The following is a 26,463-nucleotide window of genomic DNA, read 5'->3' on the forward strand; positions in this document are numbered from 1 at the left end:
TCCCCTTCCGACGGCAGCAGGCGCTAAAGCCTCTAACCAATAAAAAATGTACACAAAAAAATGCATGCCTTTTGACGCGTTGCCTCAAAAGGGTTTTATGGAAAGGGGAAACCGAAGATATCGGGAAAAACCCCTTTAACCAGTATGGAGTGAATTTGCAAACTCAAGGAGTTGCGCCGAGTTTTCAACTAGTGTTGTAAGTCGGAAAAGTTTCGCGGAAAATGAACGAGGCCTTTTTTTTTCGGAAAAGTTTCAGTATTTTTCCGAAAAAAATTAAAAAAGTTTTCATTCCATGATTAGTCTAATATATTGTTGCAAATTTAAAAAAGGGGCTTTATCGCCTCATTTTTTCGAGTTTAAAAGTAAAACTAAACCCTCTAGACTTGCTTTAAACTGATGAACAATGTAACACTATTAATGTTTTGTATTATTTTTACTGATATTAGACATTTTATATCGATAAAAAGTTAAAAACATTAAAAACCCTTAAAAATAATTTGTTTAATTTTTTATTTTTCCGATTTGCGGAAAAGTTTCTGAAAATATTTCCGCATTTTGTTTTTCCGGAAAAATAACAACACTATTTTCAACGTTAAAAATTGATAACAATTTCCCGCTATTAAAAGTAACTAACAAGAAAGGTACCGCAACATTTCCGTTATCGGAAAGCTAGTAGAGTCGATTTGGGAGAAAAGGAAAACTCCGATATATCGACGAGACGAAATCATGATGGACGATACGCAACCTCCGACGTCGATGTTATTCTTTGTGTTCCTCCCGCTACTAACTTTTCCACTCTAAAACCTTCCATTACCGCTTTTTCAATCATCCGGCAGTTTTTCTTTTGTTAAAGAGCAAAAGGGCTGATTTCAGCTGGGGTGCGCCAGGGGGCCATTTTGCAGAAGGGGCGCCACGAAGCGAAACCTAACTTATGGGATAAAAGATAGAAAAACACCCGCGTAGAAAGGAGATCCACTGTTCTCAGTTTGTCGCTCTTTTTCAGTTTATAACTTCAATCCGGAAATTGCTCGTGGATATAAACAACGAGGACGTGAAACGGATCTCCAATAACAAGACGGACAAATTTTCCAAGTTGCGAGTCTAATTTGTTGTCAACGTATCCGCTTAAAAAATCTCAATTTACAGATTGTAAAGACTTCGTCATAGTAATCTCTTTTAATACATCATTTTTTTCAATACGTTGTGGCAGAATAATGAGCATTTAACAACTTCCTTAAATTCTGTGCAACGATTACAGCTAGTACAGCCTTTGGTAGTGCTAAATCGGTAATCGATTACGTAATCACTTTAGTGCAGTCAAAGCAACGGGCTTGTACACCGATTACGGATAGTGGTCGGCCCCTCGCAGAATAACAACGTTGACAAATACAGGGTGTTTCAAAAGTTGATGCAAGGGGGTGAGTTGAGAAGTATGCCTGTTTTCCCCCATTTTCCTACGATGAGTTAAAAGAGCGCCAGAGAGCTTCAAACACGGAAGGAGTAGTTCCGAGTTTTCACCCAGTGCCAGAAGCTGGGATCGAGCCCGGTTCCTCTTGATATAGGAAACACGAAGAGCTGGGATAAGAAGCTCTTAGATCGAAGTTTATGTCATGCAGTTGCGGTCAGATAGCTCCCTAATGCCAACGTTGAAAAGATAGAAGGGAGTGAGTGGCCTGCAGTGATGACTTAATTTCTTTTCCGATGGCAGGAGTAGTTTCTTTCTCATTTTAACCCCCTTTTTTGGTGGAGATTTTCGTTCGGATAAGCTAATGAGTTGCAATCTACGCCGTCGATAGTGAAGTTGTGACGCGTCATTTTAATTATCACTTAAGTATCGCTTGATAGTTGACCCGCTTTCGCCGAATGTGTTTACAAACTTTACATTATACCAAGAACCTATTTAGTTTATTGAGAACGTACGAGTCTACCTTCCGGACTAACATCTAGGAGTAACAAACACAAGGAGAACGCAGCTAGCCTTTAGACACGCTAACGCAGTTTTGTGTACAAATCTCATTAGACGAGCCTCTACGCTGAACGCTTTACGGAAAGGGGGAAGACAATTTCCGAATTTTCCCTTTCCGACGGCAGCAGGCGCTAAAGTGTCTGACCAATGAAAATTGTACGCCAGAATATGCATGACTTTTGACGGGTTGCGTTCTCCTTGTGTGGGGTGCTGTGTTTGTTACTCCTAGCTAACATGATCTACTACCTTAGCTTCTTTCTCTCTCGAAATTGAAACCCTCCAATGTTCAGATTGTACAGATAAGTTTATCTTTTAATTTAATTCGTTCGATTTAAAAATAGTGTGTAGATTCTTTATCGTTGTGTCAATAAAAAATATTTAAAAATAGCTCTCAGACAAATGACGTTGCTATTTCTACTGAAATGCCGATTTTCAGTCACGGTGTCAATTAATAAGTTTTTGGTTGGTTGGTGAAACCGTATACTCGAAAAATAAAACACATAATAAATTTAAAAAATTGATTTTCTTATTGAAGTTGTTGAACCATTTAAAACTGTGTACACAAATTTAATTTAGTTAATTTCTTATTTAAATCGCTGACGTAAGCTATAAAAATAAGTCACTCGTGTGGCTCCACCTATCGCGTATTAATATTGACGGGGTTAAATAAAATCGGGGCAGTACTTCTGGCTTCTCAGTAACATAAATTAGTTTTTTTTAATAAAAAGTAACAGTTCCTTCGTTTTAAATAAGCAATTTGTGAAAACTTCAACAACGTAGGGCAAAATACCTCGCCTATTTTTCATAATGACTTTGAGGTAGTTAAAACTGTAGTTTAACGGATAAAGTGAAAACATTCTGCACGGCAATAAAGACAACGACCAGGGGAATTTAATTTAATGGGAAAAGTTAAAAGAACCCCTCCCCCCCCCTGGCGGGAAAAAAGAGGATTTTTTTTAAATACTCGGAAAGGAGAAAATAGCGTACGTAAAACAAAGAAAACCAAGAGAGCGATATTTTTATCAAAAGCCGCCGCAATCAATAACGAGAGTGGGCGCGTGATGTGGGCTCCTAACAGAGTTGCCAGGTAAAAGGGACGTCTTGCAGCTCAATCGAAAACTTAACTAGCCCAAAAAGCGCCGACCGTCAAAACTGTTTTTTCGAATAAAAGTAAAAATTTTATAGCCAAATTTTCACAAAATAGGTCGGAACATTTTATAGAATTTTAAATAATGGCTTTATAAATAATACCCAAAACAAAATATATATAATTTTAGTTTTTAGCAGAATTGCGGTCTATTATTTTTAACCCTTGGATATCCGCTATCCCCCGCAAAGCGCTTTGAAAATTAGCCCAATCGGGCGGGAAAACCGCTTATCTGTCAACTCTGGCTTCTAATAGGATTTGAGGTCATGGTGCGATCGTGGATATTCTGGACCCCGCTGAAACGGCCACTCGTTCTCGCTTCCGACCGAGAAGCGAGTGCGTTGACCGCCATTATCTCGGACGCGAGAGCCACTAGCTGCACCCGGCGATTATTAATATTAGCACGAGCTGGCCATTTCCCCGCTGAGATAATGAATGAAGATTCCACTCGAAAATAGACAAGGGGAACGCGGGTGGGTCTCCGCTAACGGGCCATTGTCTCTTTTCTTGGAGATTTCACCCGCAAAAACTTCGAAAGAGTTATCGAGGGGTGGATAAAGTTGCCAAAAAAGGACAGAATACTTCGGAATAATGCCAAAATTGGCGAGAGTAACGCGCCCCCTTATAAACTAAATTGACTTTTTAAACTATTTCGTTTGGGAGATGCAAACAATCGGGAAAAATACAAAAATGAAAAATTTTATTTTATGTTTATAGATAAATCCTTTACAAAGTGCGATTTTTATTCATTTTTGTATTGAAAAGCCTATTTAAGTGGGTAGTTCTGCCATATTTGGGTAATTCTGAATTTTAAAACTACCCAAGTAATAATAATAATCAGCTAGGTTAATACCCAAGTCCCCACCTTAGACTCAATTCATCTTGCGACTTTTAATGCCTTTAAACAGGTGGCCGGGTTACAATGCGTAGGAGGGTGGTGGAAAGCCCTTCATGCCACGCGAGCCATCAGCTCCCTATTTTTATAGAAACCAAAGAACTCGGGGTAAAACCCCTTCAGCTAGTGGGGAGATAACTTGCAAGCTCAAAGCAGAAGGAGTGATTCCAGTGCCACAAGCTGGAATCGAACCCGGCTCCTCTTCCTGCGAAGCGAAAGTACTAACCACCGCACCACCCCACCACCGCACCACCCAACCACCGCACCACCCAACCACCGCACCACCCAACCACCGCACCACCCCACCACCGCACCACCCAACCACCGCACCACGGTAGAACTATCCACTAAAATAGACTCTGAGATGAAGGATATTATCGAAGACAGGAACTTCTAAAATCGAAAGACTCAACATCCTTCATCCGGGGTTTTAAGAAAGCGGGCAGCTTGAATAGTAGTTTCAACCGAGGGGCAGATTACTTTGTTACATGGTGTCCTAATAATAATGATTAAAAATTTAATCATGATTTAATCATTTTTAATCTTTGTACATTCAAAGCTACAGATTTAATTTTAATCTAATATAATTTAATCAGGATTTAATCATACGAGGGTGTCCTAATAATCATTGGAGTGAGCTGCCCCTCGGTTTCAAACTACCTCGGAGGTATTCCAAAAACATTTTCATGTACAAGAAAATTCGTTCATACTTTCTATTTCAAGTTGACGAAAAGTTTAAAAAATCTCGTTATTTAAAAAATAAAAATTATCAACTTGATAACAAATCAAGAAAGTAAGTAAGCCAACTACCACTTTTTTACTTACGTAATAAATCGTATCTCTTTTTAATAATCTTATAATCTGTTAGCGTAAGGATAGAACAAGTAAAACTGTTTGAAATACCACTTTCACGGCAAAGAGACAACCCTCAAGGGTATGTAAATAAAAGCCGAGGGAAAGAGAGGGAGAGGCGAGATCCATTTGGTTTTTAATTGGATGAACCATCCGAGAGGAAAGCCAAGAAGACAAAACGGCCACGAGCGCCTAATCTGTTCGGACACTACATCGTCGCGAGCCGTTTCTTTGGGGCGCGTACATCAAGCGAATCCCGAGGCTGTGACCTCCCTTCGAGCCTCCGGTGTCGCCAGGGCCGTCTTTACGTGATTGGGGGCCCCTGGGCAAAGCGATACGCGGGGCCCCTAATAATTCCAGACAATTTCTTAAAGGCCTAGGTTTTTTTCTGCCTGTCCCCCTTTAAATTAACTTATTGGAGCACAAATACCCCGGTGGTAGGCCAACCGCTGAACATGTTGGCCTAATTTAAAGGGGGGCAGGCAGAAGAAAAACTAGGCTTTGAACCTCCAATGCAAAGTCCATCGTCGCCCTAATCTTCAAATATTGGTTCAAATAAAAAAATGCGACGGTCTACACCGTCTATATCACGAAAAGACATGTTTTAGATAGTTTAAAAATTTGTAAAATGTAAATAGACAATACTAATATTTAAAAAATGTGGAAAACAATATTTGTAAGATTCATCTTTTTCACCTTACAAAAGTTGAAAATGGGGCCCTCCAGAATCTTGGGGCCCTAGGGCAGTGCCCTATTTGCCCAATGGGAAAGACGGCACTGGGTGTCGCTGCCATTAAAACGGACGCGAGAAACCTAGACAGACATTTTCTTTCGTGGACGAACGCCGAAGACATTACAGCCTGAAGAAATCTGACGTAAACCTTACCCTTTCCGGAGTAAGCGAACCAACAGTCAAGTTGCCCCCGTTACGAACGAATGCTATTAAGAACGAAGTCTGAGAAGGAGCAGAAACCAAGTGTCCCCGATTATTAGGAAACTAACTGGCAACAGAAAGACGACACTCACCGCGAAAAAATAAAGACCGTAAAGTGTCTTCACATCCCTCTCTCTTTCTAGTTGAATTACAATGGGCCAAATTTCGTGTTAGGGTATTCAGCTAGAGTCTTATTACGGTCGTTAAGAGCGGGGATCTTCGCGCGAAATGCTGTTGAAAACTGGAATTAAGAGGCCATGGATTGTCACGTCTTTTATCCCACTCGCTTTTAAAGTGGAACTCTCGGTGTTCGAGGGACTACACCCAAATTAGGTGGCTTTTTCATTGCCCCCATTAGGAAAATCTTGTTAAAAGAGCGAATCTACGAAACTCCGTTTGGAAGTGAATTACTGAAGACTTTCGCGACACAATTAGCGAAAGGGTTAAATCCCAAGATACGCTTCTTTAAAAGATACGTGCCAAATTACGTTTCAACGAAAGTTGGGCGGTTCACGTTCTCGCGTAATTTTCAGATATCTGAATATAATCAGATCTGGTTTAACTTTTACATTTTCTACATCCAGCAATCTGATCTCAAATTGTATTCGATTCATTATTGCAAATAACGAACCTGCGCGTAAATGCAGATAACTTGATATCTGATCTTTCATCATTACTTTCTCAGTTTAGATACCGCAATTGTTATATGGGAATCGTTCGAAGCGCTAATGAAATTAACTTTATTTATTGAAATGGATTTATACTTAATTTGAAGGACGTATGGCAAATACACGGAAGATTTGATCAGGAGCATAACCAAATAAAAATAAAATTGAATTACTAAATTTAAAAACCATTTTAAAGGATATAAAAAAGGGAAAATAATCACAATTCTCCAAAAAAGGTTTATCGATAATATATAGGTTGGTAACATATTTGTTACAGCTAGGAGCAAAAAACACAAGGAGAACGCAGCTAGCCTTTAAACACGCTAACGAAGGGTTGTGTACGAATTTCATTGGACGAGCGTCACGAGCCTTTACGCTGAACGTTTTACGGGCGGGGGGAGGGGGAGACAATTTCCGAATTTTCCCCTTCCGACGGCAGCAGGCGCTAAATCGTCTAGCCAATGAAAAATGTACACAAGAAAATCCACGACTTTTGACGGGTTGCGTTCTCCTTGTGTGGGGTGTTGTGTTTGTTGCTCCTAGGTTACAGGGTGTTCTAATAATCAAGATTAAAAGTTAAATCACAATAATTTTTAATATTTACGCAGCCAAAGTTAAGAATTGATCATAATCATATTTATCCTAATCATGATTTAATCATACGAGAGTGTTCTAATAATCAAAGACGTGATCGACTAAAATCTTATATTAAAAAAATATCTGCTATAAACAGCGCGACCTTCACCTTGAAAATGATCATCTCGACCTTCAAATTAGCAACATTCAAATTTTAAAATTTGGACACCCTTGATGTATCCGTAGAACCTATGAAACTAAATAATATTTTACTATTTATCACAATTCTATATTGTGGTCAGATTCAGTTTGAAAATTGTCAGTTGAATTGAGAGATCCTACAGAAAGCGATTCTCCAAGTAAAGAGCTTTTAATACTCATAATAAAAGTAAAACATTTTCCTTTTGAAGTCTCAAAATGAAGTTGACTCAAATAGGTTATCTTCAGCGAAATTGAAAGGGAAGAAGCAAAAATAATCGAAACAAAACAACGTCCAGCTTGTTTAAAATAAATCGTTATCGGACTTTTACGAGCCTTTAAAGAATTGAGATTTTAAGGATTTCCACGTTTTTCCGGCTATTTCGCGAGTCCAGCCTCACCCGAAAAAAAAGGAAAAGTGCTCTTGGGCATCTGGAGAGTGGAGACTGGAGAGGCTGGCAATTGCCAGAAATAAGTCAACCGTGCGGGAAATAAGCGTATCCAGAGGAAACATATTTCGCGCTCCAAGTGAGCGCGCTTAACCTGTCGTTAGCTCTCTTTCTCTCGGAAAACCGGCCCAGTCTGTATTCTTCTCCGGATTTTCGGGCGACACAATTTATTGGGTGTGGATTTCCACGTTTTCCCAGGCGTTAAAATAATGGTTCACCACGGTACAACTTCGAGACGTACCACAGTACCCGCTCTCTGACAGCAATTTTGTACATGTATATACACGCTTTCTTTTAACAGGATATAGAGTCGAAAGCTTGATCGGCCTAAATTGGGCCTATTTTAACGTTTGCTTAGTAAACATTTGATACCTTAAGTAATATTATAGATATAAGTATGGAACAGAACGAATTCGGTTAATGATAGTCTGGCGTGGAGTGATTGCGAAATAGGAAGTTTCCGAACAGGAAAATCGTCCCTTCCTACTCTTTCCGTTTGCAAAATAGTTGGTTAGTTTGATGGCGAGAAATACGAGCGTACACTCGTTTTGGTTTGAGATTGGAAAAAATTAACTTCTGAAATTTAGCCAGTGTTTATATTAGTTATTTTTATCTTCCGATTTATTAATTCATCATTATTTTCCAAAAGTAAGCGTTATTTACACTTTTAAAAGAATTTCGATTTTCAATAAGCCTTGGCTGGTGTAACAACTAAATGACGTCAAAGTCACAGATTCTCCCGCTGGCTCACTCTCTGCAGGGGGTAGAAACGTACGCGAAATGCGTTGTCTCATGCGATTCCCTAGTGGGAGAGGTGGAGGTGGAAGTTTAGTCTGAAAAGTTTCAGCGGGTTCGTCTGCTTCGGTATCTGGACCTCGTTCGGGCCTCGGGCTAAAAATGGATCACGCTTATTGTCAAAAGAAACAACCGGAATCTATAAAGCCGAATGGTTAGTATTACAATTTTAATTATCATCGATGTAGTCATAAATTGTTTGTTTTAAATATAATTTCAGGGGTAAACTTTAAAAAACGCTTCAAAATTAATATTTTTGCCCAATGAAGAGATTGAATCTCCTGATTTACCTTTTGTAAAATTTAGTTTTAAATGCTTAATTTCAAATGTTTTTCTATATTTTAAATTCTTTTTAAACAGCTTTGCTTAGAAAAAATTAAGGCAAATCCAATAAAAATGATGACAAATGAAGCATTCCATTACTTGTCCATATTTACAATTGAAGGCACCAACGTATTAATAAACTTCGCTACAATTTCAATTTAACCCAACTTATGATTAAAGATGACTTGTGATAGTTCTTACAACTCTTGAATTGGCAAGATTTTCCCATATTTAGTTTGCACCTTGGTAAAATAAAATAAACCTTAGTTTAATATTATATCTGGTTAATGTAACTAAAAACAAATACCTTTGAAATCCAATCAGTTTTCTACCGAGTTCTTCGATTTCCTCTTTCCATAAAATATGTGGAGGTTAACCGTAATAGTGATTGTAGGGAGCTGTCGGGTCGTGTGGCATGAAGGGCTCATTGTAACCTGGCCACCTGAATTAAAGTCAATAAAATAATTAAATAAAGTCGCTAGATGACTTTTGCCTGAAGTGGGGCCTTGGGTGTTAGCGTAGCTGATTATAATTATTACTATTATTAATATTATTACTTCTGTTCAAGCATCTGATGTGAACTGTCGATAACCCTCGTTAGAATTTGGTTTGGTAACTTTATTGTTGTTTATTGGGGTGGCGGAGTGGTACAATGGGTGAAAACTCGGAACTGCTCCCTCCGCGTTGTGTTTGCAAGTTCTCTCCCCACCGGCTTAAGGGTTTTCCCCCGAGTTCTTCGGTTTCCCCTTCCCATAAAAACTTGTCGAGGATAACGGTAATAGTGAGTGTGGCATGAAGGGTTTGCCACCACCCTCCTACGCATTGTAACCCGGCCACCTGTTTAAAGGAGTTATAAGTCGCTAGATGACTTGGGCCAGGGCCTATAGCTGGTTATTATTATTATTATTTTGGTGCGTCTTGACGCTGTACAAAAGATCTAGAAGTTTCGTCGTTGCAGGGTTCGCCGGGTGTGGGCTCTCAAATGTTCCAGAGTGCTGATTAATGGCGCGGAAAAGAGACCCGTGTCAGCGCACCTAGTTTTAAGAATTACGACTTCTTGCTTGGCCCGGAATTACGTGGACTTTTTAGTCACGCTCTGTGGCACTTTTGAAAAATCCCAGCACGTGATAAGAGGGTTTAATTAAACAAACTTAATTTAAATTAGCGGTTTTGCCGCGTGAGTAAATCGAAAATGGGGACATTTGTCGCGGGATGGTGCGGGTCCAGGGTGTTTCCGCGAGAACGCCCAAAGATTTATGATTGTTTGAAATGGGACGAATTTGCCGAATGTAGTTCGCACGAAATTTATAATTGCTTTAATTTTAATTCATTTTTCATTCGGATTCATTTTTCATTTACAATTCGGTTTGCAGAGCAGCCTTAGAGGGACACGGAAATTCCGCAATTACGTATTTTGGTATAGAATGAAATAGTTGGTTACTAATTTTTAAAGTTGAAATATCATTGATAACGTACGCCACAAACCTTCAGCGACTATAAACTATATGTTATTTGAGTAACGGCTAGGCTCTCAAGTTTCATATGAAAAATAATCACCAATATGACGTAAATTACGTCACTTCTAATTCCATGATGAATGTCTTCAATTTTACAGAAGGGAAACTGAAACCATCATTACCATTTTTGGTGAATTGTTTCTTAATAAGCGTCAGTATTTAACAAAAGTACCATAACGTCTTTTATGAATAAATAACCACGCCGTTATTGTTCATCGGAAAGCGTGCCGAGGGTGGCTTTTAGATTTTACACAGGGACAAAGCAAAGTGTGCCGTTTGTGGCTTTTAGATTTTACAGAGGGACAACGCAAAGTGTGCCGTTTGTGGCTATTAGGTTTTACACAGGGACAAAGCAAAGTGTGCCGTTCCGTTTGTATCTTTTAGATTTTAGACAAGGACAAAGCAAAGTGTGCCGTTTGTGGCTATTAGATTTTAGACAAGGACAAAGCAAATTGTGCCGTTTGTGGCTATTAGGTTTTTCACAGGGACATATCAAAGTGTGCCGTTCCGATTGTGGCTATTAGATTTTAGACAAGAACAAAGCAAATTGTGCCGTTTGTGGCTAATAGGTTTTACACAGGGACGAAGTAAAGTGTGCCGTTTGTGGTTTTTAGATTTTAGACAAGGACAAAGCAAATTGTGCCGTTTGTGGATATTAGGTTTTTCACAGGGACAAAGCAAAGTGTGCTGTTCCGATTGTGGCTATTAGACTTTAGACAAGAACAAAGCAAATTGTGCCGTTTGTGGCTAATAGGTTTTACACAGGGACGAAGTAAAGTGTGCCGTTTGTGGCTATTAGATTTTAGACAAGGACAAAGCAAATTGTGCCGTTTGTGGCTATTAGGTTTTTCACAGGGACAAAGCAAAGTGTGCTGTTCCGATTGTGGCTATTAGACTTTAGACAAGAACAAAGCAAATTGTGCCGTTTGTGGCTAATAGGTTTTACACAGGGACGAAGTAAAGTGTGCCGTTTGTGGTTTTTAGATTTTAGACAAGGACAAAGCAAATTGTGCCGTTTGTGGCTATTAGGTTTTTCACAGGGACAAATCAAAGTGTGCCGTTCCGATTGTGGCTATTAGATTTTAGACAAGAACAAAGCAAACTGTGCCGTTTGTGGCTAATAGGTTTTACACAGGGACGAAGTAAAGTGTGCCGTTTGTGGTTTTTAGATTTTAGACAAGGACAAAGCAAATTGTGCCGTTTGTGGCTATTAGGTTTTTCACAGGGACAAAGCAAAGTGTGCTGTTCCGATTGTGGCTATTAGACTTTAGACAAGAACAAAGCAAATTGTGCCGTTTGTGGCTAATAGGTTTTACACAGGGACGAAGTAAAGTGTGCCGTTTGTGGTTTTTAGATTTTAGACAAGGACAAAGCAAATTGTGCCGTTTGTGGCTATTAGGTTTTTCACAGGGACAAATCAAAGTGTGCCGTTCCGATTGTGGCTATTAGATTTTAGACAAGAACAAAGCAAATTGTGCCGTTTGTGGCTAATAGGTTTTACACAGGGACGAAGTAAAGTGTGCCGTTTGTGGTTTTTAGATTTTAGACAAGGACAAAGCAAATTGTGCCGTTTGTGGCTATTAGGTTTTTCACAGGGACAAAGCAAAGTGTGCTGTTCCGATTGTGGCTATTAGACTTTAGACAAGAACAAAGCAAATTGTGCCGTTTGTGGCTATTAGGTTTTTCACAGGGACAAAGCAAAGTGTGCCGTTTGTGGTTTTTAGATTTTAGCCAGGGACAAAGCAAATTGTGCCCTTCCAAATGGGGATTTGAAAATATAGGACCACAGAATCATTGGAAAAATTCGGCTCAAATTTCACCTAGCTCATCCTCGTTGGTACCTTGTGCCGATTGCAGATACGACCAATCAATTATGGCATTTTCAAACCGTATTTCCGAAATTCAAACGATTCTGTGATCCTTTAAGTAACAGCATTTTGAAAAAAAATTACGATCCCTTTAAGTAAATTACATTTGAAAGGACTATAAACTAATAAACTGTGTAGGAGTGAAAATAGTCCATCCTCAGAAAAATAAGCGTCTCCTATATATATATTTTTTTATTATTCCGTTAGGTGTCGCTGCTGCGGGGCGCTAGAGGATGATGGGAAACGAGACGAGCGAGGTGAGTACTAAGAAACAGATTCGATTGCTGGCTGCACTCTTGGTCTTCTGCCAGCCGGACTCACAACCTCTAACCCGCCATAGCGTCCCAGTATACCCCAGTTGTTGCAATGCCCGCGCGCGATGGCCCGCGAATTCCCGAGGGCCAACAAAAAGGGGCGGGTAACCACTAACTGAATTAGATTCGATTCGTATCTCTTTCGGATGAAGCGAAAAAAGTAAAGTTCTCCAAAAATACAAATAACGCTCCGGGCATCCGATGCTCTGATCCTAATCCAATATTATTTTATATACCTCATCTCGTGCAAGCGAAAGAAGATGGCTTTATAAGGAAGGGTTAGCCAATAGCCTTAAAAACAATCGTTACTAGGACAACGATTAATAAAGAACAGATTGCAGCCTTTTGTAGATTAGTAATTTACGCAACTGATTATGAAGTTAAAATAACTTTAAGGTCAATCTAGTACTTATAGCCGAGGGGAGAGCGAAGGGTCGGACATTCCCAAAAAAAGCGTACGGGATTTCGAAATCTCTATGATTTCGCGATTTCGTCAAAGATTTTTCGCGATTTCGTCAAAGATTTCGCGATTTCGTCGAAGATTTCGCGATTTCGTCGGAGATTTCGCGATTTCGTCGGAGATTTCGCGATTTCGTCAAAGATTTCGCGATTTCATCAGATTTCTCGATTTCGTCAAAGATTTCGCGATTTCGTCGGAGATTTCGCGATTTCATCGGAGATTTCGCGATTTCGTCAGAGATTTTGCGATTTCATCAGATTTCGCGATTTCATCAGATTTCGCGATTTCGTCAAAGATTTCGCGATTTCGTCTGAGATTTCAGGATTTCGTCAAAGATTTCGCGATTTCGTCTGAGATTTCAGGATTTCGTCAAAGATTTCGCGATTTCATCAGAGATTTCGTCAAAGATTTCGGGATTTCATAAGATTTTGCGGTTTCGTCAGAGATTTTGAAATTTGGTCAGAGATTTTGCGATTTCGTCAGGGATTTCGCGATTTCCTCGGAGATTTCTTGCGAAGTGTACGGGATTTTGTACAAATGTCCGACCCCTCGGGGGAGAGTCTTTGTACAATTGGTAACTGATTTTAGAAAATCGTACCGTGATTTTTACTGATTTCCACTTACTTAAGTGACTACCCTGCCTGTTCGTTCGCTTAATTACTTAAGTGAATACCTTCTCCAAGGCTGGTAACTTTTCTAAAAACCGTCGGCCATAGACCCATCAATAGAGCCACGTTCACACGTACCATCGGAAAATTTTTGCCTCGTTTCGATCTCGCTGCGGTTCGTAGCGTTTGGAAATCTGTTTGTTCACACGTTCGATTTCCAGTGATTTCTGAAGAAAATTGGGCACGCGTAGTATAGCCATATAATTAAGAGTTACGCGTTTGAGTAAAGTCTTAAAAATAAAAAATTCACGCACTCAGAAGAAATTTTGCTATTTTTTAAACAAATAGACAAAAAGTTGGAAGACTATTTTCTTCTAAGAAATTAATAAAAATTAGGAGCAAAAAAAACCACGATTTTCGATTTTCTTAAACAAAAAGCTAATTAGGGACATTTGTTCGGCACTTATACATAAAGATATAAAAATTAAAACTACCACTATTGTATGATAAAAATAAGTTTTATTGAATAAAACGACAAAAAGCTAATGGTTCACAAAAACCAACTCGATGACGTCACGAATCGCTGCCAAACTGGTCACTGTTCACACGACGGGATCCAAGCATCCGTTAGGGGAGCGCTCGCAACGTTTCAGAGGGTAGGTGTGAGCGTGGCAGTCCCGCGATTGAAAACGTCTACAAAGATGGGGTATGCTACGCGGAGATGTATTTTTGCACCAATTAGTTTTCTGGTATGATATTAATATCTCAATTAACAGCTAGTGTGTTTATATGTCTTTGCCACGATTATCTGGCTGATTTCGACGAAGGCGGATTTTGTCAATTTATTGGAGCGGAACGAAGGTTCCTTCCTGGGACCGAGCCATCTACGGAACTACCAGCTTTGCTCTTTACCAGACGATCAGGCGGAAAACGACACCCGAAACTCAAACGGTAAGCCGATGGCTACTTGGATATTCAACCGATTTGCAGATCCAGAATGTATTTATGTAAACTTTGGTAAAATATTGACATGATTTTCCACTTTCCCTCCCGCTCCACCTCAGTTTGTTCCTCCCCTTAAGAGTCAATTAAATAGATTTGGTTTTTATTAAGTACAATTTTGTTTTCTTATTTTAATTTGAATAATTTGAGCTCGGTAATATCCTCTCTAAATATAAATTAATTAATTTTTCAACATCTACAGGGTGTTTCAAAAGGTTATGCAAAACAAAAATTTGAAGGAGTTGTAGGGGGTGAGGTGAGAAGTATGCCCGTTTTTGTCCCATTTTCCTACGGTGAGTTAAAAGAGCGCCAGAGAGCTTCCAAGTGTGGCCTACTAGCCCCTGGAAGTAGGTTGCAACATGCGCAAAACCAAGCAGCAGGGACTTTAAATACTTTTTAAGTTACTTTTTTACGCTGGTTACCTCAATTTGTTTACCTATCACACGGACCCAAACCTTAATGTTCGCTTTTCCCTGCTGCTTGGTTTGGCATTGTTGCAGCCTACTTCCAGCGGCTAGGAGGCCACACTTTGAAGCTCTCTGGCGCTCTTTTAACGCATCGTAGGAAAATGGGGAAAAACAGGCATACTTCTAAACTCACCCCCTATAAACACCTTAAAATTGTAACCTTTTGAAACACCCTATATATTAAACCAATACCGATACTTTAAACAATAAAGAACGAAAAATGTAGCTTGTAAGACTAACTATTTCAATACGACTTATAATATTGATTAGTGATATTTGGTCATTATCAATTTGTTTTAATCCTAAATCGATTATTGTTCAATCCGATAAAGAAATACCGTCAAATTTCCCAGTTCTGAAAATCGTACCTTCGTATCGTGAAATTCAAAGCTCCCAGATGCAAATAGTACCTTCGTATCGCGAAATTCCGCCGGAAAACAATCGTATCGAAATATCAGTATCACAAAAACCTAGAATTGAGCATCTCCCTCAAAAACCAAAAAGGGGGTTTTAAAAAAGTGATGGATGAAGTACAGCAGTTAGAAACGCGAAAAAAGAGAGAGAACTTGGAAAAAGAGCGCGAATAAGCTGAATTGGGTGCCGATTTATTTCCCTAAATAGTGTTTTTTCCCCATATCTTTCGGCGCCTTCTTCTCTGACGACGATGTCTCGAAGACTCTTCCCTTTGTCCGCGGACCTTCGACGGCTGGAGTTGTTGGAACGCTACTCCGGCGGGTCAACACACTTTCCTGCCATGTCCCTCCTTCGTTCCAGGCTTCGATCTCAAAAGTAAGTCAATTCCTCTTCCTCTTGCCTTTTTCCCCCCAAGAGAATTTCAGTCCTTTTGTCGGGTGGCTGCTATTTTGGGGTCCGGACCATTTTTCACGGCCCTTCTCGCTCCGTTTCCGGCGTAAACGAAAACATTTGAATTGGTACCGCCGCTATGTAAAGACGCGGAAATAAGTAACGGCACAAATTCCGGATTGAAGTCGCTGGGTTTGGGGACGCGCAAGTTTTTGAAATGACGGTAACAAATTGAGTGTTAAGATTGATTAAAGGGGTGTATGTTTATATGTATATATATATAAAAATCCCCCCTCCACGCGCCTATAGAAGTTATTGAATGCCCGTTTTCAATTGCCAAAAAGGGCGCCTCTATAATGATCCTGTTTTTACCATTCCTCAAAACTCCGTTCTTACGCGATCAATCGATCCGTCATTTCACTTTTTCAAAATACCATTTTTTCTCCCAAATGAAACGGAATACTAAACAGCGTCACCCCAAAAATTACTTTTATCCGATTTCTGAATTTTATTGAAGAAATTTTTACATATTTTTGTGTTTAATTTTTCCAAAAGAAGACTTTATAAAGCAATAGGGAGCATTTTTTTATCGCATCCCAATTTTAAATGTTGAATTCTGAGATTTTCTTCCGATAACCCCCCAAGCACTGACATAAGGAAAAAAAAATTAAAGGACGTACCCTTAAATTGCGGGATTATGCAAAGGATTATTAATTTTAGCCGTTTAATAAAATATAAAATAACTGGAAAATATCTGAAAATGTCGGCAACCATGGCCTAGTGCCCCATAGCAAGCGCGAAAACGGTTCTTACTATCTATCTATCGTTAAAAATAGCCGTAACAGCGACTGCGCTTGTGCGAAGGTATCACCCGGAGCGGCCATGTTTATTAAATAGTGATTGTGCTCCCGCATTTTCTTGGCGGTGATGCCGCTCCGTTTCGAAGGATCGAAAATTAACCTTGAACCTTGAACCTTGAGTTGGCCGCTCCTTGGGGTATCTTCGCACATACGCAGATAGAGTTACGCATTTATTAGAAGAAGTGTGTGAGGTGGATTCCAAGGGGTCCGCCATTTGCAAATTTTGCTTACGCGATTTTTAATCTCAAGGGGACTTCAGGAATCAGAAACTGATTTTGAGATTTCAAAGCACCATTTTTTAGTTTCAAGTAACCCGAACCCAACCCGACCCGAAATGGGTCTAACCCGAACCCGACTCTGACCGACCGACCTGATAAAAAAGTCTAAACCCGACGCGACCCGAACCGACCAGTAACACGAACCCAACCCGACCCGAACCGACCAGTAACACGAACTAAACCCGACCTGACCGATAATGAAAGTCTCAACCTGACCATGCCCCACCCTACAATAAACGTCTCAACAAGACCAGTAACCCGACCCGACCCAATAACAAAGGTCTCAACCCGACCCGACTAGTAACCCGACCCAACTCGACCCGACCCGATAATAAAAGTATCAACCCAACCCGTAACCCGACCGACCCAACCCGACCCGAAACCCGATAAACATTAAAGGTACAACAGGAATTTTTTTTAACAACCATGTTTTTGTTTGAAGAGCTTTTTGCATGACTGATTTTCAGTTACCCACTTCATTTTCTAAAAATAAAGGCCGAGTCTGACTTGGAAAGGAGAAGATGACCAAAAATGTGGGAACTCTTCGAAGTTTATGGTAGTAGATTTTGAAATCGATAAAACGCGTAAAATAATGAACTTACTGTGTGATGTCAGAATGACGTAAAACAGAGGTCCCGAACATCGAGACGGAAAATCGGGTGGGAAAAGCATTCCAAGTTCGCGGTATGGATTCCTGCTCGCCATAATGAGGCTCTTGGAATGTTTCCCACAAAACCAGGGGCTTAAGCAAAGTCATCTTTTTGACTTAGCCCTTCTCCTTTTTGTACCTTCTATTTAAAACTCAAATAAATGGAAATTGAATTGAATTGAATCATCCGCTATAAGCAGACGGTTGCTCTAACATCGTTTACTAGCTGGTTAAGCCTTAAATTCCCAACATCTAAAAATCCAGGATTGTCTAGTTGTCAGACGATTTTATGGAAGTTGCCAGTTTTTTATACAAAAATATTTTAACATTTCTAACCCCAGTTTACAATTTTGTTTAATTGTTCCAATTTCTTCTTTATTATACAATTAAGGGCTAAGGGGGAAAATAGTCGGGTTATAGTCCATCCCGATCCGACCCGATAGGATTTTCAAGTTGATTTCAAGATTTCTAAAATAATTTTTATCTAGAGTGTATTTGATTTTTACGAATAGATCCTCTCCTCCCTTATGAAAATTTTCTGGGGTTTTCTAAAGGAAATTTAAATGTAAATTTTTAAAGAATTCCTTTAGATTATCCTAAAGAATATTTCGGAATATTGGCCCCTTTTTCTTAAGAAAAATATTGGGTTTTCCTATAGAATTTTATAAAGATTTTATCTAGAAATGCCCTTACATTTTTCGAAAGAATATCTTTAGAAATATTAGTGTACACATATTCTGGAATATGAAGAAACGACCAAGGACGTCATATTTAATTTAAATTAACGTGTTAATAAGTGTTTGGAAGTCAAACTCGAAAAAAACTCTTTCTTTGCGATATAAATTGTGTTCTAGAAGGAAATTAACTAGAAAAGCTGCGCAACGTTCAGAAATATTTCACCGTTTTTTGTTTACCTAACTTGTAAAACAATGCAATCAATTCGCATTTTTAGACAATTTCTATCAAATATTCGCAATTGTGTGCAGCAAATATGACCGAAAAACGTATCGATTGGCGAACAGTATAACTAGACTTAAGGTCATAAGGCATACACATGTATTAAAAATTTCAAAGATAATAGACTAACTAAATTTAGAAATAAATTAAAAATAACACAAAATCGTAATTCAGGTGAATTATGAAATACCTTATTTTTTTCTACCAAAAGAAAAAATTAACGCCCTAAAAATATTTTCTAAAGATTTTTCTCAAGTTATCTATAGAAATATTTTACTAAACGTGTAGTAAGAAGTGTCTTTAAAAAATTCTATAGAAATTCTCTAGAATTTTTCACTAGACTTAGAAAACTTTACAACCCCTTAAAGCACTTTATAATGTTCTATAGAAAAACATAGAAAGTTTTCATAAGGGGCTAATGAATATTATTTACTTCCGATCACAAACACCGCATTTATATTTCGTGGAACCTTGGAAGCTCTGATTATATTCATTAATGAAAAAATCACCAAAACGAAAGGTCAACTTCATTAATCTCGAAATTGAACTCGTAACGAGAAATATTCCGAGATTCGAGTCGTGGGCGTATTGGGCGAAAAGGCTCAATTAGGCTGTCTGTTCCGAGAGCTTTTAAAAGGAATCGCGTTGACCCGAAATAGAATGGTAACAGATGCAATCGACGTTTCGAGTTTTCAATTTATTTGAACAAAACTCGATAGGCCTAAATCCCTTTGACGGAATATTAACAACGCTAGATTTATTTAATTAAAACTACAAAATTAATTTAGCGTTACCCCATCTCAACAGAAACTGACGAGAATATAGACCTTTGATATAATTTACTTGAATTATACTTCAGATGATTAATCTAGATCGAACTTAATTCCTTTCAATAACACTATTCCATCAGACTCCTAAATCCATTTGCTCTTTTTGTTTGGCCACAGGAATGGCTCACAAGTATTGCACTCCGGAAGGTACGTGGTACCGACATCCGGACACTAACAAGACCTGGTCTAATTACACGACGTGCATTGACAACGATGACTTACGGGTAAATTAAACTCGCTCATTCTCTAGTCAATTCATTAATATAATTGGAGATAAAAATATAGGGTTAGCGTGGAACATATGGAAGAGGAATAGCATAGAGGGGTGACAGAGTGGTTAGCATTTTCGCCTCGCAGCGAGATGAGACGGGCTCGATCCCAGTTTGCGGCTCCTTCTCCGTAGAGCTTGCAAGTTCTCTCCCCATTAGCTGAAGTGGTTTAACCCTGAGATCTTCGGTTTCGCCTTCCATAAAAACTTGAGATTAACGGTAATAGTTAGTCTGGGGAGCTGTTGGTTCGCGTGGCATGAAGGGCTGGCTACCACCCTCCTACGCGATGTAACCCGGCCACCTGAAGTAAAGGCAATAAAAGTCGCTAGGTGACTTATGCCTAAGGTGGTGCCTTGGGTATTAGCCTAGCGGATTATTATTATCTTTAGTCTGACGCAAACAATACTCTAATTAAAAAATATTCAATGATTACTGGTACACTATAAAATAAATTTTAATAAACAAATTAAAATCGCGTTACATGTTCCAAGATATTGGCGTGTACGCCGCCGTTTTCAAACTCTTCACAAAGTCTATTATGCTGGAACATGTAACCAAACCGATTTTAATTTGTTAGTTAAAATTTATTTTATAGTGTACCGGTAATCGTTGCGTATATTTTTTTAATTAATTATCTTTAGCTTTAAAATATACTTCGAGGTTTTAAACCAAGGGAAGTCAAAACATGTCCGGAAGTTAATAGGCCTAAAGTACGATCGCTACTCCTCTTTTATATTTTCTACGGGGATATAGATGCCTTGGATGGCTAGAAGACTTTGATTAACTATCGCGTTAAGTGAACAGGACATCGCAAAGAGTCCCTTTTTGATGAATGAAAATAAGATTCCTGATCTCCCTCCGCGTGTATTGCAGTTCCGCCAGTCCATCAATAACCTGTACATCATCGGCTACTCTGTCTCCGTCAGCGCCCTGGTTATTTCTTTAGCCATTTTCTGTGCCTTCAGGTAAACACAGCAAATATCTCTCTCCCACCGTATTTCATAGAAGTACAGGGTGTTTCAATACGTTCGAGCACGGATTGGTTTCGGAAAAAAGTATCTTTGTTAATATGAAGAAAATTAGCAATTAACAGAATGACTTAAATAGGTCAAAAATAGGTCTTTGTCAACGGAACATTTTTTAAGACCCTTTGCGCAAATTAATATGGATTCTATAGCAATTTTGACCCATTTTACTATAGTACTCCGTTTACAGGGCCCGGGCCCCGGATAAATATAGGTTTAGTGCCCCAAGAGAGCCGTTACTATTGAAGATAGCTATACTTTTTCGGAGATAAACCCGGGATAAGTGTACCTCTTTTCTTCAAACACGGGCCCCTAGGCTGCACGGGCCCGGTAATTTATTGTCTGGCCTGCCCGTTTACGATTCTATACGTTTTCTATACAGGGTGTTCCAAAGGTTATGTAAAAATTTGAAGGAGTTGTAGGGGTGAGTTGAGAAGTATGCCTGTTTTTTCCCCATTTTTCTACGATGAGTTAAAAGAGCGCCAGAGAGCTTCAAAGTGTGGTCTACAAGCACAAAAACAAGCAGCAGGGACTTTAAATACTGTTTAAGTTTACTCTTTTACGCTGGTTACCTCGATTTGTTTACAAAGTCCTTTTTTACCTATCACGAACCCAAACCTTTATGTTCGCATTTCCCCGCTGCTTGGTTTTGCGCGTGTTGCAGCCTACTTCCAGGGGCTAGTCGGCCACACTTTGAAGCTCTCTGGCGCTCTTTTAACTCATCGTAGGAAAATGGGACAAAAACAGGCATACTTTTCACCCCCTACAACTCCTTAAAATATTCGCATAACTTTTTGAAACACCCTTTATAGAAATGTTGTATAAGATTGTGAAAATAAAATATTTGAGTAAAATGCGCTCTGATCCAGCAAATGTATAATTTCGTGTAAGGCACTAAGCAAATGTTACCAAAGATAGCGAGCTAGACAAACGCGTCAGTTTCAAAACGGGCCAAGTCTTCAATTACGAACAAGAAGAGGCTAATAGCGCCATTAAATTCGCCCGTGACGAGCTCAATTTAATCACAAGTGACGGCGACAAGCGTTATTCGCGTTTTAACAGTTGGCTGACACTATCACGCCACAAAGGCGGGACATTCATTCCACTAATGTTGTATATATATTCAAAACGACCAAATCTCGGGTAATCATTAAATGTCCCGCGGACCATTACAAGATACCGTTCATCATCACGCCCATTAGACGTATATATACGCCACATTTTAAATTTGCCAAGCGATACTATCTCAACGCAGACTCTACCCTTAATGACACCATCGATTTAACTGCCACTTAACCAGTAGAGCCAACTACTCAAAAGGAAAAATCCGCAGACTTTACCCACGCTTTTGGCTAACGTTTTCGGTAGCAGTTAACCGGTTCCACTCGCAGGTCTCTGCGATGTACCCGAATCTACATTCACAAGAATCTCTTCTCCTCGTTCATCGTGAACAACATTATGTGGATCATCTGGTACACGACCATCGTCAAGCGACCCGATGTCCTGGTCCATAGCGCGGTAAGACGACCATTTTAATAAAACCGACCGCCCATTTTTACCCCCTTTTTGCCCCTTCTATTATTAGAAGACTTGTTCGCGACATCGTCTCCTTTAATTGAAATTAAACGTTTTTAAACGGCGAGTCCGTCGACCTCCCAACGGACAATATTTACTTTTCACCCAAGTCTGTATGTTTACCATACAATTAAGCTTATGAATTCGGGACACGTGCACGTTGTACAACCAAACTGCCCAACGTTCTAAAATTTCTACTCCTACCACAAACATTGAGAGAACCATCTAGAGATTATAATTTGTAGCTAAAGCGAAAGGATTGTTTGGTTTACTATTTAGCAAACACGATCATCAGTTGCCATAGACGCGTGTTATAAAGCTTACCTCATTCCAGAGACGGAAATATAAGTGAATGGTTTCTCCAAAAAAAAACTCTTAAATGCTTTTGGGTATTACACGAAAATGAATCCGTTAAGTATCGCCCTCTAACGTAGCTGCAGCGTCAAATATTTTAATTTTATCACCTGAAGATAAGGCAGCTTCTCAGTTTAAAGGGAGTATAACCTTTTCAGGAATTTGGGGCAATACCTAATTACCTCCCCTCATTTTTCTAACCACGTGTTTACGTAGTGTGAAATACAGTGGTATTTAACGAATTATCCCATTAGAAGTATCCCAGCTTTGGTAGTGCTTTAATTTCTTATATCTACTAGAACACCTTTCGTGAATCTAAAACCACGTACCAAATAATTAAGAAATTGTATTTGAATAAATGTACAAACTATAATGAAAATAATTAATTTATAGCTCGGATATTGTTGTTTATATGTTAATTAAGGGTACATTTAAAAATAAACACTAAATATGAAACAATAAAGGTTTCAAGTGAGAAAACCTCTTCATGACGGGCACGCTTCCTCTAATAGAAGAATTGGGGGTTTCTACTATCGTTCTAGACTAGCGCCATGAGCGAGAAAAGAGAGAAGCTAAGGCGCACCCCCACAAACAAGGAGGGTTCTACTCCCTTTAACTCTTTAAGGTGGAAGACTACAGTGGCCATTGTGTACTTTCGCGCTATTTCAAGCTGAACTCTTTCAAATTTGTATTTTAGCTTATAAAATTAATATTTATGTGTAGAACAGCCTCTTGTTTGGTGATTAAAATAATTTTGACAATTTTAAATTTAAAAGTAATTAAGTTATTACGTTTTAGTTCGGACCCCCGGAGCTAAATAAGTTGTACAAGCGCCCAAACTACCCTTTAGTTAGGACCGAATATCTCGTTAACTATTAATATTCGAATTATCAAAAATTATTTTAAGCACTAGAGGAAGGTTCAGCCTAATAAGAAAAATATAATTCAATTACGTAATTGTTAAAACAGAAACGTTCAGCTTGAACGAAAAAGAGGCTTTTACTGTATTCTTCCCCCTTAAAAAATAGTTAATTTACTAGCATATATATGGCTGTTATACAGTCCCCTTTCGTAAGCTTTTGAAGTCTGAACCAATCGGACCTAATATACCAGGTTGGACGAGCTGCCACCACTTGCTTAAAAATTTGGGTTTCTTATATAGTTACTTAAAAAATTTAATTCAAATGGGTTAACGTTTACTTTGACTACTACGATAACAAACATTTCACAATTTCAGCGAACTCTCGCTTCACTTCAATGACGATGTACATTTGTCAGCGCGTTGGTGAAACAATAGCATCCACTTCCTTTCCCTCGACTATCTTGTTTTTTTTTAAGAGAAGGGGGTGTCGTCTAATAAGTTCTTATCATCGGCAGCCTCCATGCATCATCCTGCACATCCTGGTGCAATACTCCCTGGTGTCCAACTACCTCTGGATGTTCTGCGAGGGTCTTTATCTGCACACGCTCTTGGTGGTGGCCTTCGTCAAGGAAGAGCGTCTGATGCTCTGGCTGTACGCCATCGGATGGGGTACGTCTCCAGCGGCGCTCAGATGATCGTTTCTCTTCTCTTTCTCAGTTAGGATAATGGCGACTATGTTTACCATTTCTTTTACTTAGGTCTGCCAGCCCTGCTAACTCTGAGTTACGCCACCGTTAGAGGGACCTCGGATAGCTCCGATATGGCCTAGTAAGACTCTTTCCAGTCTTTCTTCCCTCGACTTAGTAGCAGTTTACTAAAACGCGACTCGGCCTTAGCTTCAATTTAAGACTGAAACTCAGACCCAGTAAAGTTCAAGTGATGATTTCGTTAATGTATGATCGTTGTTTTTCTTCCCTTGTCGAGTTGTTGGATCGAGGAAAGTCCATCAACCTGGATTCTCTCGGGGCCCGTTTGCTTTTCCATGTTGGTAAGTAATCACATTACACGATTACTATCCTTACTAAACCTTTCTATAGACATTTCTATAAAGCGGTTCTATAGAATGTTAGTAGTTTTTTTATTTAAAAATTGAACAAAAACCACGATATTTAAAAGAACACAAGATTATTTATTTAGTAGTTATTGCAATTTACGCTGGTTTCGACAAATTTGGAGATTGTGAGAGGTTAATTGATATTATCGAGAACTTTTGTAGATTTTTGGCATTTTTGTGGCGTTTTGTGGGATTTGTAAAATTCAGGTAGTTTTTACACGTTTTTTAAAAAGTTTGCTCGCTTCGGCAGTTTTTGAACTATTTTGAACGAATTTTTAAGATATTTTGGGCGGATTTTGCGTTTTTTTAATTTTGTGTTTCTTTGAACTATTTTACGTGATTAAATTAATTTTATTTTATTAATATTTTGGCAACTTACAACGATATTTCGAGAAATAGGTTTAAAATTTGACTTGAAAAACAAATATACCAACCCAACCTAAGTAGGTTTAAATTTAAATATAAGGAATTAAACAGTTAATTTATAGTAACTTTGAAACATTAGGGAGATGTAAACTGGGTGACTAAGGAAAACCCCAAATATTTTACCGGAAAAATAGGAAATTTATGGTCAATTAATAGGATTTTAAGGTAGAGATTTTTTGTAAAATTAAAGAAAATATATTTTAATTTATGTTAAAATTACAGACCTATAACCATATGTAACATAATTAATCATAAGTATGCCACTAGCTCTATTTCTTCACTAACGGTTTGTTTCACAGATATTGCGCCATCCGTACCCTACGTAATATTTGACGTCATATTTGAGGTCATATTTGACGTCATCGAATCTCAAATGCCGATAATGTCGTCGTAAAATTAGATCTACGTCTGATAAACCGACGGCCATTATTTTAGTAAAAAACCGGTTTGAACAACCAAAGCTTAGGAGCTAAAATGAGCTACAATATAGTGTCAAGTTCTGTTAATGTAATTTATTTGCAAATTAATGAAATTCTCGGTGACTCACGTTCTAAAATAAATTTGCATTGTCAAATAAAAGAAGCAAGTTTATTGGAAAAAATAGTTGAAATTCAGGTTGAGCTTTTCTGGTGCATCTAAAAGGTTGCAGATTCTTTTGAGCCTAGGCCTAACTCCTCTAGGCTTGATATGGGTTTTAATAACGCTGGTGGAATATACCACTTCGACGACTTGTTCCATTTTCGGTAGGCGATCACTTATTGGTCATTTTCCCCAACCTTTTATTTTTCTAATTTACTCATAATTTAACTTCATCCGCACAAACCGAGCGAGTTTATAAATTTCAATAAAGCCACATTGGGCTGACTAAAATTCCGACGCAAAAAATTCCTTCTCAATTTCGAGGTTTTCCATTGGCTTAAATAAATATGTTAGTAGCAAATAGTGTGACTCCCAAAATTACTAGGATGAATAAAAAGGTTAAAATCTAACGTAGTCCACCTTTTTACTGGTTCGTGGTGAAACAAACCGTTAGTGAAGATTTTTCAATGGAATAAAGGTACAGTGGCATACTTATGAGTAATTATGTTACATATGCTATAACCATAAGGGATTCAATATACTTTTTAGTTTTTGATTGCCGTCTATCTCAAACTACATAATTGCAAATAGGCAAAAGTGTACCTTTTAGGAAATTATAGGAAGTTATAGGAAGACATTGAAAATGTGGAAAAAATTATGAAATATAGGAGCTGTGGTCTATAAATATTTCCCGAAATAATGAAGTTCATTGACCAAACAATAATTGCTAGTCTAGCCATAATATAAATTTCTCATTATGAAAATATTTAATAATCAATAATAATTATAATCAACGAAGCTAATACCAAAGGCAACACCTTAGGCGACTTTTAATGCATTT

At 38.6% G+C, this 26,463-nt stretch overlaps 1 protein-coding gene across 2 annotated transcripts in view; it reads left to right on the forward strand.

Moving 5' to 3' along the window:
- LOC149925334 (calcitonin gene-related peptide type 1 receptor-like) overlaps nucleotides 1-26,463 on the forward strand; it is a 75,922-nt gene that overhangs the window by 36,694 nt on the left and 12,765 nt on the right. Inside the window, exons 2-10 of one of the 2 annotated variants that reach the window (XM_090160042.1) lie at nucleotides 12,397-12,446; nucleotides 14,399-14,522; nucleotides 15,716-15,829; nucleotides 19,536-19,642; nucleotides 20,561-20,652; nucleotides 22,104-22,230; nucleotides 24,019-24,172; nucleotides 24,262-24,331; nucleotides 24,488-24,551. In XM_090160042.1, coding sequence (XP_090016168.1) covers nucleotides 12,423-12,446; nucleotides 14,399-14,522; nucleotides 15,716-15,829; nucleotides 19,536-19,642; nucleotides 20,561-20,652; nucleotides 22,104-22,230; nucleotides 24,019-24,172; nucleotides 24,262-24,331; nucleotides 24,488-24,551 — 876 coding nt within the window. In that variant the 5' untranslated portion in view covers nucleotides 12,397-12,422. Of the gene's footprint in view, nucleotides 1-12,396; nucleotides 12,447-14,265; nucleotides 14,295-14,398; nucleotides 14,523-15,715; nucleotides 15,830-19,535; nucleotides 19,643-20,560; nucleotides 20,653-22,103; nucleotides 22,231-24,018; nucleotides 24,173-24,261; nucleotides 24,332-24,487; nucleotides 24,552-26,463 lie in introns of those variants that run through there. The other variant, XM_090160043.1, reaches the window with a different exon arrangement.

Source organism: Leiobunum rupestre, chromosome 10, assembly GCF_980474605.1.
Source record: "Leiobunum rupestre chromosome 10, qqLeiRupe1.1.hap1, whole genome shotgun sequence".
NCBI lineage: Eukaryota > Metazoa > Arthropoda > Arachnida > Opiliones > Sclerosomatidae > Leiobunum > Leiobunum rupestre.